This window comes from Falco biarmicus, chromosome 3, assembly GCF_023638135.1.
Source record: "Falco biarmicus isolate bFalBia1 chromosome 3, bFalBia1.pri, whole genome shotgun sequence".
Lineage (NCBI taxonomy): Eukaryota > Metazoa > Chordata > Aves > Falconiformes > Falconidae > Falco > Falco biarmicus.
The window spans coordinates 70555759-70569072 of NC_079290.1; the positions used below are offsets into that span (position 1 = coordinate 70555759).

General features: G+C 44.6%; 1 protein-coding gene across 1 annotated transcript in view; it reads left to right on the forward strand.

Annotated features, from left to right (window-relative positions):
* CARMIL1 (capping protein regulator and myosin 1 linker 1) overlaps positions 1-4898 on the forward strand; it is a 238815-nt gene extending 233917 nt beyond the window's left edge. The window contains exons 44-48 of the mRNA XM_056331333.1: positions 256-311; positions 1787-1832; positions 1950-2009; positions 2866-2934; positions 4269-4898. Coding sequence (XP_056187308.1) covers positions 256-311; positions 1787-1832; positions 1950-2009; positions 2866-2934; positions 4269-4397 — 360 coding nt within the window. The 3' untranslated portion in view covers positions 4398-4898. The remainder of the gene's footprint in view (positions 1-255; positions 312-1786; positions 1833-1949; positions 2010-2865; positions 2935-4268) is intronic.
* The last annotated feature ends 8416 nt before the right edge of the window (positions 4899-13314 follow it).

Sequence of the window (13314 nt, forward strand, 5' to 3'; positions counted from 1 at the left end):
AAGGTAGGAAGGGAGAAGTGCCAGGTTTGGTTGCTTGGGCTGTGGCTGTCAGGAAGCAGGAAGGCTTTGCTATCCTCTTGTGCCACACTTGCACTTGGTGCTAGCAGAGGACACCATGCCACCTGGGGCTTGGGCAAGCACTCCAAGCAAGCAAGCAGAGGTAAAGGCACTGGGCAGACCAAAATGTGTATTGTTTCGTATGTATGTTTTCCTCGGGGGGCCTATCCATTTTATCTCTGTCTTCTTGATTTTTAGATGAAAATCTTTGACAAAAACAAAGATGGACGGCTGGACCTGAATGACCTGGCAAGGTAGGCTCTAGTAGTATCAGTGGGCTTTTTCAGCTCACGATGGCAGATCCAGGCAGGGTGATGATCTCCCTCTGGGGACATGCATTTGAATCCTACCTCCTGTCACATTAAATCAGGTACTCTGATGGAGGCATCCCAGGTCTCAGATGCATGGTCCCCATCCCAATAGTCCGAGACCCTAGAGCTGGTGACAGTGAGCAATATCAGGACCTGTTTGTGCATCACCAACACACCTGGCATGATCCATGCTACCTCTGTGATGCTCCTCATGAGGCGGTGAAGCGGCCAGTGGCACTGTTTCTCGAAAAGAAGAATGGTGATCCCCTTCAGCAGCATCACAGATGTACCTTTATTTCACATCATTGTGCACAGCAGGGATCACAAAGAATTTTTGCTGCTAGTTTGAGGAATAAGAGTGCTACTACAAAGGAGTTTGCCAATGGCAGTAAGGAAGGATTTGGAAAGACAAGGTGAAGACACTTGTGATTGAAGCTGGGGACTCAGTCATGGGCCTCTGTCTCTTTTCTGTCCTTGATACCTCAGAGGCTTTTGTATGATTTTCGCTGCATGTGAATAGAGAGTGTGCCTCTGTCTGTAACTGTGTGTGCAATGGCTGGACGGGACTTTAAACGTGCAGGTACAGTCTTAAAATACCAGTTGGGGGGTTGAGAGGAGAGAGGTGCAGGTTCGCCACTGTTACTTTCTGCTTGGGATCACAACAAATGCCACAATGCAGGAAAAATACCTGCAGTGCATGTAGCAGTCCTCTTTGACCACTGAATATATGAAGAGAAACAGAGGCAGAATGGAGAATATCTAAAGGGGGTTGCTGTTGCATTTTCCTCTTAAATACAGTTCCAACTGAGGTTCCCCCCTGGTCTAAGCACATTTCTCACACACCAAACCTCTCCGTGAGCAGACACAGCTCAGCATACCCAGTGTCACAGGTTTTTAAACCTGGGGGTTAGCAGAGCAGCTGGATGACAAAAGGTTTTATCAGTGCTGTGGGGGGCTTTGGGAGGGGAAAGGAGAGGAATTTACCCAGTCCCAATGCATACCCAGTATGAGTTTGTCCTTCACTTTTACAGCCACCAATTCTCCCTCCAAAAGAGAGCGATAAATTACTCTTTCCTTTCACGCAGCACAGCGATCCAGTCACGAGGAATGATTGTCTGGTGGTTCTTGCTTCAGAGGCTGACAACCTCCATTGCGCTGGACCACCAGAAATACTCTGGGAGAAGCAATGGCACTAAGGAACACGTCTGCAGAGAGCCAAAGGGCACCTGCCGTTCCCCATCAGACAGGGAGGAGGGCATGTGCTCCTGTAACAGCCCTCCATAAATAACCCACAGGCAATTTTTTTTTATGAAGGCCTATAATCTAAAATCCCTTCGCTTTATGAACCAGAAGAGTTCAGAATAGTTTGTGTGCAGGTGATAAAGCAGAAATATAGTAATTTAAATCTCTCCATTCAGGATTCTGGCACTTCAGGAAAATTTCCTTCTTCAATTTAAAATGGATGTAAGTACTGCTATTTTTTGATGCGTCAATTCCACCTCTCTCAACTAAGATACCATGGGCCCAAACATGAGTTGTTTGGGGTTTTTTTAATTTTTCATTTGCTTTCCCTCTCTGCAGGCTTGCAGCACAGAAGAAAGGAGGAGAGATTTTGAGAAGATCTTTGCACACTACGATGTTGTGAGTCCCAGAGGCTGTTCCCTTGCAGTCTTTAGCATATGCTGCTCAGACTTCTTCCTCCTGCCGGGTGCTGTGGCAGTCACTCAGGAGCTGCAGCTGTGCCCAAGCCCATGGGCCAGAGGGGCTCAGGCATCAGGCTGGGGGTTGAGGTGGGGAGAGAGGGGAGCAATGCTCAGAGATCTCGCAGTGAGGGAGCCAGTTTGACTTTCTCCATTGCCACAGCCAGTGCTGCTGCATTAGCAGCATCTTCCTGCAGGAGACGCGAGGGATGTAAAGGAGATGGTGGCTTTAGCTCTCACAGTTCCTGGCAGTTCGGAACATGCATCACTGCCACCTTGAAAAATAAACCCTCTTCCAGTACTGAACCAAGGGCTATTTAGGGAGTCTGGACCAGGACAGATATGACCACCTAACTGCCTGTTGGAAATCAGCAATTCAGTTCCACTTCTGACAGTCACAGCGCTCCCTCAGGGTGGTGACCAGCAAGCCTCACAAACTGGTGGGAGGTGTTGCTCCCATTTGAGCATGAGATCATGGTATGGGGAAAAGGAAGGGATCTTAGATATTTGATATTTGGAAGAAATTATTCACTGTGGTGAGGCACTGGCACAGGCTGCATGGAGAAGCCATGGATGCCCTGTTCCTGGAAGAGTTAAAGGCCAGGTTGGATGTGGCTTTGAGCAACCTGGCCTATGGAACTAGATGATCTTTAAGGTCCCTTCCAACCCAAACCATTCTATGATTCTATGATCTTTATGCTAGAAAGGTCAGTGACTGCATGGACCTACCGACGTACTGCAAAACATTGTAGTGTTTTTACTCACTGGAGCGTTTTGATGTTTATTCCATCTTTCAGAGTAAAACAGGAGCACTTGAAGGCCCAGAAGTGGATGGGTTTGTCAAAGACATGATGGAACTGGTCAAGGTAGTTTCATGGCTCTTCCTATTTGCTGATACCCTGTATTTCTGAGAGGAAGGTGCTTGTTTCGGAAAAGTTATGTAAATAGAGAGGCTAGTAAGACCATGGAGTCAAATTTCACTTTGATCAGCAGCAGAAATGAATGTCACAGTCCCAGCATGTACACGGTAGAGCATTCCACCATGTCACAGAAATTCTGCCTGACAAATTAATACAGCTTCAAGCAGCAACTGTATTTAAGCAAGGTCCACTCTAGCTCGTACTACGAATTAAATTCAACATCGCGACCTGTGTTGATGTGGATCAGTTGTCAGACAGTCCTTCTTCTGTTTTCACTGCGGATGCGGTCCTCACCAGAATGACCAAATCATTCATTAGTTCACCACAGGGCTACACTTGAAAATTACTTGAGGTCTATCTCTAATCAACAATACTGTACCCAGCCTGTCACTCCAGCTTCGTACGGACAGCAGAGTCCATCTGCATTGGATTACCTTGAGTTTCCAGATGCAGTCCAAGATAGAACTTTTGATCCAAATATAACCTGATCTTTGGCTCGCTGTGAGCTGGAGCTGTTGCATTTCCACACAATGTGACCCGAGACAGGGATGCCTGCACTCCCATGTCAGTTTAGCAGAGAGCAGACTGCTGATGGCTGCGCTGGCCTCGTGGTGTGCAGAGAAGGCTGAGGGCAGGCAGGAGGTTGGACTCGTGCTCTGTGCGTGTGTGTGCAAAGGAGGGAAGGTTGTACTTTCCCTAAGGGCCTTCATCAGCATTGTCCTGGGACACCACAATGCCTGTCAATTTGGTCTCCTCCTGAGGAAGTGGGAAGCAGAGGAAGCAGTACAGCATTAAGAGCATACAGAGGCAGGGTAGCCTGTAAAATGTGTCTTTAGGATTCATTTGATCCACTAAAGGTATTTTTAAGTTGCTGACAAGCCTCTAAAATAGTAGTCCACTGACAGAAATGCCACATCACTGCTTGTGTAGCAGGTTTGAGAGAGGAAACCAGATAAAAGCACGGGTCCAGCAGTGCAGCAACCTCTATTGCACACCGTTCTGTGGACTTTTGTTTGATCTGGATCAGATACTGATGGCCTTGACCAAGCACAAAAATTGTGTTGCATTTCCATACAGTTACTCAGTCCTATGCCCCTTCTGTTTTTGCAGGGGGGGCCTTTCCCCATTCTCTCTTTGCTTCTCCACCGTGTACGAGCTGATGTGGGGTCAGGCCATTTGGTGACCCCTCCTTGGGTGTATTTCCCAGCCATGGCTTTACAGGGCTGTGGAAACCCAGAGCTGTTTTCTCTCTCAGCACTGTTTTTCTCTTTTGCCTGCAGCCCAGCATTAGCGGGGTGGACCTGGACAAGTTCCGTCAGATCCTGCTCAACCACTGCGATGTGAACAAGGATGGGAAAATTCAGAAATCTGAATTGGCTTTGTGTCTTGGGCTTAAAATGAACCCGTAGCCGGGAAAGTGCTCATGGTTGTGTTTCCCTCATGAGATTTGCCTGCTCCTCCTCATAGAAGTGTGTCCGTGCTGCTGTGCGAGCAGGGGGGAGCTGGGGCACCGTGCCACCAGGCTGGAGAGTGGCTGCACAAAGACGTGGCAGAGTGGGATTTGCACGGAGGGCCTCCCTGCTCTGCCAGTCCCTTTCTGATGCCACCGCTTGTGGGTCCCCTTAGCAATGTCTTTACCCACCAGCACATCAGCTGCTCAGAAAAGGGGTTACGGTTCTTCTCCTGCCCCCATGAAACACTGCCCTGCTCATCCCCTAGGCTAGAATCAAGCATCTCCTTAAAAAGTCCCATCAATGCTCTCAGAGTGCAGCTAGTAGGTGTTTCTGATGGTCGCCTTATATGTGTGAAGTCATTACTTTGGTGAGTGTCGTGCTTTGTCTGTGCATTTAAAAAATTGGATGGATGGCAGTGTATTTGTGCAGAAATAAAAAATGGCAGTTATAGAAATTCAGTAAGATTGGCATTTATGTGTTATGTACAGAAAGCCATCTGCCACAGGCTGGCAGACCATACATAGTAGCCATTTTATGTAAAATGAATCAAATGGCGAGAGGTTTTGTGATGCCTGTCAGCTGTGGGGTTTAAATCTGCCAGGCAATGAAACATGGTAGATCCTTCCCATGGGGAAACCACACACCTCAGGAAATAATGTCACTTCCAGGATGAAGCCACAGGGTAACATCATTTCTGGAGGAAACCTTTCATCTGACCCAAACTGAAATAACATACAAGTTTTCCATAAACTGGAAAACTGGAAGGACAGAAGCCTGGTAAGAGCCAAGGTCCTACATGTGCTTTTTTAAAAAAAATCCATAAGGGTTAGTAAATACTTGTAACCTTTACTGAATTTAAAGCTTCCCATCGTTCCCAGGCCATGAGTATAATCCTGTAGCCTAATGGCAGCAGCATGATTTGTAACATGTACTTCCCTATTCCAAAGGCTTTGACTGACTATTTGGCAAGTGCCACACCTACAGTATCATGTCCAAATAATCTTTTCTTCATTTCCAAAAACTGTGGAGGAAGGTTTGTTGGCAAAACTCCTGCACATTTCAGCATTTCTGTCTCCTGCAGATGAGAGACCTAGATCTGACACGACAAGCATCTTTCTAGTGATGTTCTTTGCACAAGGCAGCACAATGAAACACTCCTCCCTTTATAGTCAGTTTTATAAAAATTAGTCAGAAATTGCCTTCAGTCAACACAAATAGAAACCAAGATGATGACTGAATAAAGCGCTTAACCCCAGCACGGAAGTAAGGCTTTAAAGTGTGAAACTGCTTTTTATCACCCTGGCAGCACCACAAATCACAACCACAATACCAGAACTTTGCAATGGTTCAGAAAAATGATAAACAAGGAATCAGGCCTTAGCCACAGATCCCCGAGCCATCAGGGATGCAGTTTTACTCATGGATGCTCATGTCCCTCTGAGGGAAGAGCTGTGGTCGGGAATGCAAGGCAACAGGTAGGAAGCCAGCAGAGAAAATCCATGCATCGCTGCTGATCATACAGGCTTTAACACTGTCCTGAACAACTTGCAACAAATTTAGTGGGGCACATGACCAACTACTATTTCATCGTACCTCAAATAGGATGTGACTTACCAGCCTAAATAATGCCTCTAAGTATATTCTTATTTCCCTCTTTTCTTTCAGTCTTTATGCCATTCTTATTGTTATTATTTTCTTAAACTACAGCTTCTATTACCTGGGACATGGGAGCAATTTCTGTACTATCCCCTACAACATATGTCCGCTCATTTGTATTTTTCAGTGATGGCAGGTCCATTCTGTTTCACCTCTGTTTAATCCTATTGAAATCAGTATAACTTTTTCTTATTAAAGTATAAATTCAAGAATATCCTGCCCTGCCTCACCAAAAATACAGTAACTTTTAACATAAAATGAAAACATTTTTTTTAAAAGACGTATACAACCACAGCTCTCATTTCAAGAATTATACAACACACTTTATTGAAACCTTATGCTTTTCACATACTCTACAGCCAATAGTTTTTACTCAACAGACACTGAACAGGAATTATTTGATTCATTCAAATGTGTCACAATGCATTTTGCTTCTTTTCTAGGACTTTATTTTTTAATACTGATTTTGCTGAAGCCTTTCTCTGCAAGTTCACTGAACTAGTTGTATTAGCTTTACATAAGTGAACAAACAGCCTTTAGTAAGTGAGTTTACAAGAGCATTTTACAAAACCTTAGCAAAAGTAATTGGGGATCGTGGATTAAAAGGTTATATAAAGAACTCAGAAGAGTGTTTATGTTGTTGGTTGGGTTTTTTTAAGTTAGTTTTGCATTCCCGTGAGGATAATTTTTGTGTCCAGAGCAGAGATTAGAGAGCAGGAAAACAGGCATGCACACTGTCTTGTTTGCAGGGACCATAGCAGAGAGCTGTATCCCAGTGGGACTACAGCCTCAGTGAGCTACAGGTCCCCCATAAGCAAAACAAAATGTCAGGAGATGCAGAGGGATTTGAGTCCATGTTACAAAGGTCAGCAAAGCAATTATTAGCAAGCCACAGTTTTATAAACCTCTAGACTAGCCTCTAAAAGTCAATGTTATGGCAGGAGGCAGGCATTCTGAGATATCCCATGGAGAAAGACATGTTCCTTGCTTGCAGAGATTTATTTTTTTTAACTATTATTTTCACTTCAATAATGAATGATCTATAGGGCTCTTTGGTCTCAGGCCCTGGTGATTTCATCTCTTTAAGCCGCTATAGATATATAGTTTGGCAATACATTTTGACAAAACATAGCTATTGGCCATTTTGCAAATTCAGAGTACTTTAGTGTGCGGTGTAGATTCTCTACCATACTGAAACATGAGAAACTATTTCACGTTTGAACAGTTACACATAAATACCTGTTTTGTGTTAATTATATGAAAACATTGTGCCTGCAAAGCCAAAAACATTTACACAGCCTTCTGTGCTGTAAATGTATTGAAGATATATGTTCGATCGGTGCATCTTCTGCCAACAAAATTCTGTGGATGTCACATTATTTAGAACCCTGCATCTTATAACTATAACTTGAACACAGAAAGTGAATGAAAATGTTTGCCAAATCTGTTTCCCCTCAGTATGAAATGTTTGTCTCTAGAAAACCAGGACTAAGGGATTCACAGCTTTCTATTTCTTCATAATGTGCAAATCTACTGAAATAAATTTTAACTGACTTGGATCATCATATTTAACAGGTATATTTCCAAAAGACATTTAGCTACCACAAGTGTAGCGATCAATATGCACTGTGCTTTCAAATGTGCCACTTTATGGTTGGTTTTCTTCCTTTGCTTAATTGGCAAACTGATGGATCTAGAAATCAATGTGTGAATTTCCTCAGAGAAAAGCTGTTCCTTTGCCTCCCTTTTCACCGGCAGCTGTATGAGATCATGCTCTGCACTCCTGTCATGCTCCCTGCTCATCTTGGCCCTTCTCATTTTTGGCACTTGACATATTTTTTTCTGGATGACTTGCCATGACAACTTTGTTCAGGAGAAGCTGCCTCTGACAGCTTCAGTTGACTGTGTACAACTGATACCCATGAAAAATGAACATTTTTAGGGCTTTTAAACTCAAATCCATCCCTTGTTTAACCTCATTGGTTTCACTGGAAATGATTGTACAGAAACACAATCTTTTCTCCCATCATTTTGAAACTCAACAAGCTGCTGGCTCATCCCAAGTCATCACCATAGCGATCTGCCACTGGAGACCCCTAATTTCCTGAGCCAGCCTCACAATCCCAAATTGCTCATGTGCCAGCTGTCCCTTGGCCTGTGCAATTTTTTCCCCAGAGTAATGAACCCACATTACACACCCACCTCACTCCCCAGCCTGAACACACTCCAGCATTCTCACATCACTGACACCCAAATGGGAACCAGATGAGATGTTTAGAAATAGTAACATTTAAATTTCATCAGTGTTTTATTTTCCAATTTTCAATAAAATAATTCTCTCCCTTTGTTCTCACAATATTGCTTTAAATAACATGGATGAAGCTGCTTGCACATCTTACAAAACCTGCTTTTTTATTATTATTATTTATTCCTACTGAAAGCTAAGAATTGCACATCAGCCCAAAAGAAGGGCTCAGAGCACAGGAAACAAGCACAATATTTTGATTAATCTCTTTTTCTGTTTGTGTGGCAAGAGAATAGTGTCAGTATTAATGAAAACAATTGTGACTAATGCTGCCAACAAGACTATCAGAGAATCATCTGCCACATTACAATAGGAACCCATCATGAGAAACACCTTAATTACAGCGATTATCTCTTAAAATGCTTGGGTAACTCTTATATTAACCTGATTTGAAATAGAAAGTTGCTGTTATGTAGTGAGATGTTAAATGGGGCTTTGCTGTGTAATTACATGGGGTAAAGTAACGATGACAGTCATTTTTGTATGAGGGCGACACTGACTGCTAATGTAAAGCTCTCATTTTCTAGCACCTGTACTTTCAGTACTTCCACAGAGAATTGTGTCTCATTTTAAGGAACACTTGCACACAGGAAAAGGGGGAGAAAAGAGCACCAGTTATGACCATTATAAGAGAAAATAAAGGAACCATTGGCCTAATGCCAAGGGACATCTACAGGATGCTCCCACTGGGTCCCAGAGGTAAAACTGTTTCCCTGCCCCATCTCACTTGGCTGGGAACCACTGATTTTCACCAGTTCATTTCACGGTGGCATGTCCTGCTGCCTGCCTAGCTCAGTCTTTACATCAGCTTCAGGCATTGCCCTTCCTCTTGGGTTTGTTCCCTCACATTTGCTGTTGTCCATAAAAAGCCACCCGGCTGCAGTGCTGGAAACTTTGCAGGGGCAATGTGAGAACCAGAGAGGATGTGTCTGCCCAGGAAAAATTGTTGGCATGATGGTGCACACAATGCAGGCAAATGCTCAGGCTGCATCTCTGGCATCTCTTTACATGAGTTGTTTCAGGAAAAAATGAATTTGATTGGATATGATGGAGCCACCACTATTACTATGAGCTATTACTATTAGTCATAGAGAACAGGCATCTGCCCCAGGCTCAAAGAGACCATGGGGTCCCTGCTTTCCCTGTCATCACAGTTGCAAAGCTGAGATAGTTTCAACCTGCTCAGTCTTACCAGAGGAAGGTTTCTGTTGTGAATGATGAGAGCATATAACTGCATGTTGAAAATTAGCCATCTTTGTTTGGAAGTGTACTTTCAAGGGATATGTTAGCAATAATAGCCATAACATTCCCAAATAAAGGAAAGCTAAAGGTGCTGGTGCCCATGTGCAGTGTGAGGAAGTATATGGGCTGCACTTTATGGTGAACCTGGTTGCCCCTTTAAGGTCCTCCTGCACCAGACCCTGGTAACAAAGCCCATGGAAGGATCTCCAGGTGTTATGGGGGAATACAGAGAATTTAAGCCCTACATTAATTTTAAATTCAGCTGCAGCCCACATCCCTGTACAGTAACGTTTGTACCAACTCTCCATGGTTCTGCTTTGTAAAGTGATCAACACCAGAGCATAAATAGAGAAGAATGGGTCATCACTGACGGGATCTCAAGAAATCACCCTTCCTGCATTTCTCTGAGGTGGGCCATGGGCTTTAATACTGCTCTGCAGACAGAAACTGCACGAGCCTGCCCCGAGGCTGTCCTCTGTCTCTGAGCTGCTGCCAGCTGGTACAGCCTCCTTGGCTCTGATGGAGCCAGACCAGCTCAGGACAGCAGGAGATGTGGCTGCGGCTCCATTACCAGGCATATTTTAAAGCTTTTAAAACTTTGAGATTCTAAATTAAGTAGTGCGAGTGCTAGGAAGTGGCAGAATCAAGGCTTGCTCAAGTTGACAGCACAAATATCTCTCTACCTCTGAGGGAGGCTGTTACTAGGACCATGTCTGCTCCATACCAATACAGAGCTGTAACACCCTTGTCAAGGGGTTTCTTGGAGCTGGTAGCACTAAGAACATGTTCCCATTTTTTGATTCTTTGCAAAGGCTCACATAAGAGATCACTCCCAATGTCTCAGAGAGGAAGAAGAGACATGCACTCAGGAATCCCATTTGGGTGGCTGTTGCAACAGGTCGCTGTCATCTGTCACTTTGGCTAACATGTCTCTAACTTTGATGGCGCAGCCAAACACAGTTTTTATTTACCAGTTAATCCTTAGGAAACAGGTCAATTTCTCCAGCACATAAAATCCAGGAGCCAGCAGACTGCCAGGGCTTTCTGTGCCAGCAGAAGTCTCAGTTTTAGATGAGGATCCAGGTGGCAGCTGGGCAGCAGAGCCTGGGGGAACATAGCACCTGTGGTTTAGGTAAGCCCTTCTTCAGCCGGCAGCTGGAGCAAGGGCAGCCAGTTCCTGCAGCTTAGGGGAAGAGCAGCAACTTCAGACACGCTAACCAGATCATTGGGAAACCCACGAACAGACACGAAGTTCAGATCAATCCATTTTTTCAGTTCTTCCTGCAAGCACGCAATGGCTCAGACAACACACAGTGCTTGCCAAGGCACCACAATAAGGATTGTTTGCCTAAGACCTAATTAATGAGATTGTCAAAGGCAACTGTTTCCTCCTTCCTGATGAGTAAATGTGCACAGGAGCATGGGCTTGAGTCCGGGGCACTTCCTGGCCATTAAGCTGAGAGGGATCTGCCTGGGTTTGATCTAGAAGATCATAAACAAATTGAAAGATACTTCCATTTTTATCATAAGGTGTAAAATGCTAACAAGCAAGGCATATTAGAAGGACCTTAAATAATTGATACAATGACATGATGGCATCTGGAGACTTGTTCTAGAATTTCTTTAACCATCTCCATATAATACAGATATGGTATTTTTTCAGCAAGGGTTTCTTTTTACATCTAAAGAATGGAAGAGCCTATGGGCTTACTACTAATGACATTCAGATAGCTGTGTTTTAAGTTTTAAAAGATAGAAATTGCCTAATTTTAGAAGTGTCTTGTAGGTGTTATTTTTTAGGTTCCAATAAATTATAATGCATGTTCTGCCTCCTCCCCGCTTGCCGACTATGAAATTTAGCATACACTTTCCCTGGCTGCCATTTCCACTCCTGCTGGTGGGATCCAGAAGTGTTACTGCTAACACCTGGCACGCAATGGTTCCAGGAAACAGGCCACACAAGTTTTTCCCCCTTCTCTTCTCACCTCTCTTCATCTTCTCCTTGTTTTTCCTTTTTAAAAGAACCTCTGGAATTTTTTCTATCATGCCTTCAGGGTCTGAAGCCACACCTACAAGCTTTGCTCTTCCTTGATTCACTGCTCTGGGAAAGTCAGTGGGTGGAAAGGCAAAAGGAAAGGTAATAGCATGGCAGTCCAAGCAGCAGTATATGCCATGCCATCACCAAACACACGTCCTTACCTAAATTCACACCTTTAGGCACCTCTGTCAACGGCACAGCTCTCCTTCCCCTGCAATTTGGGAAAAGTCTCTTCTTAGAGCTGCTGGGGTGCCGGTTAAAGTGTTACCAGGCTCCCATCAGAGCTTCAGCTCAATGGAGCAGGGAGGTGTACAGCTTTCCAGTCCATTTGGAGAGGAGTGTGAGGGATGGCATCAAGCACAGCCCCGAGGAATGCCTGAGGCTTTCCCCTCAGGGTCTTTCCACTGCCTCTGAGGTTGCTGGTGCCAGGGGTGTCCTCTGCAGCTATATTAAATAGAAGTTTTGTTGGTCACACTCCTAGTTTTTAGGAGACCCCATGATCCTGCTGGGTTTTTGGAGGCAGGGGCAGACACTTCTTGGGCTTAAGCAAGGGAAAACAAGTTGCTGAGGCAATTCCTGGCCACACAAGACCCCCAAACGCTGTGTGCAAGGGACTGCAGCAGAGGAAATTCCCTGTACCTCTGGCATTTCAAAACAACCCAGGGAAAGTGTCCCAAAAGCAGCGAGTGCATTGTGTCTCAACTGGAGGGAGTTTGGAAAGGAAGCTGCAAAATGCCTTTTCCCCAAGTACAGAGCTACCCAGGGCTGCCTGGAGAGATGCTATGGGGGCAGGTAGCTGAGTAGCCAAAAATTCCTGCCATGTGCCACACAGCTTTTCTCCAATGCATTTTCTGTCAAGCACCTTACAGAGGAGCACAAAGCAGAGCACGACTGATGGCTCAGCAGCGCACCCACCCCAAGGGAGTGGGTAGCTCACACAAGTGGGATAATTTTATGCTTTCTTGAAATTCAGGCTTTTTCCTGCAATTCATTTTTCCATTAAAAAAATGCAACAAAAAATAATTCACAATGGATCCATTTGTCAATGCAGATTTTTGCCACTTCATTATAGGATCATAGGATCATTTAGGTTGGAAGAGACCTCTAAGATCATTGAGTCCAGCTGTAGCTTTCCATCAAAAAACCCCACCCCATTAAAATTCATCTCTAATGCCATAAAAAACACAGAGAAATGTGTATCACTTCAGCATAGGACACCTATCAAATAGGTAACAGCAATCTTCCTAAAGTGATACATTTCTGAAGGAAGCAATAGCAAAGTCCTGTAGTTTTGCAGAGAACTTTTAGTGACCACAGGCAGCAGCAAGGCAGCACTGTGGTACACAGTCCCTCTCCCCAGATTGCCTCACTGTGTTGGTGGGACATCCCTTGGCCAGGTCCACCTGGAAAGACTGACATCTGCTGCAATTTGAGTCCAAATCAGCTAGCCTTACATGGGACACCAATTATCACACAGGCAAAACTAGCAAGCAGCAAAAGCGCTTTACCGTGGTATCAGTATCCTGTCCATGCTGTTTCTCCATCCTCTTGAGGCCAGACCACACTGCTCCTCATCTCTGCTACATCAGGCCTTTCCATCTCCCAGCTCCTCCTTCATCCAGAGACTCCTT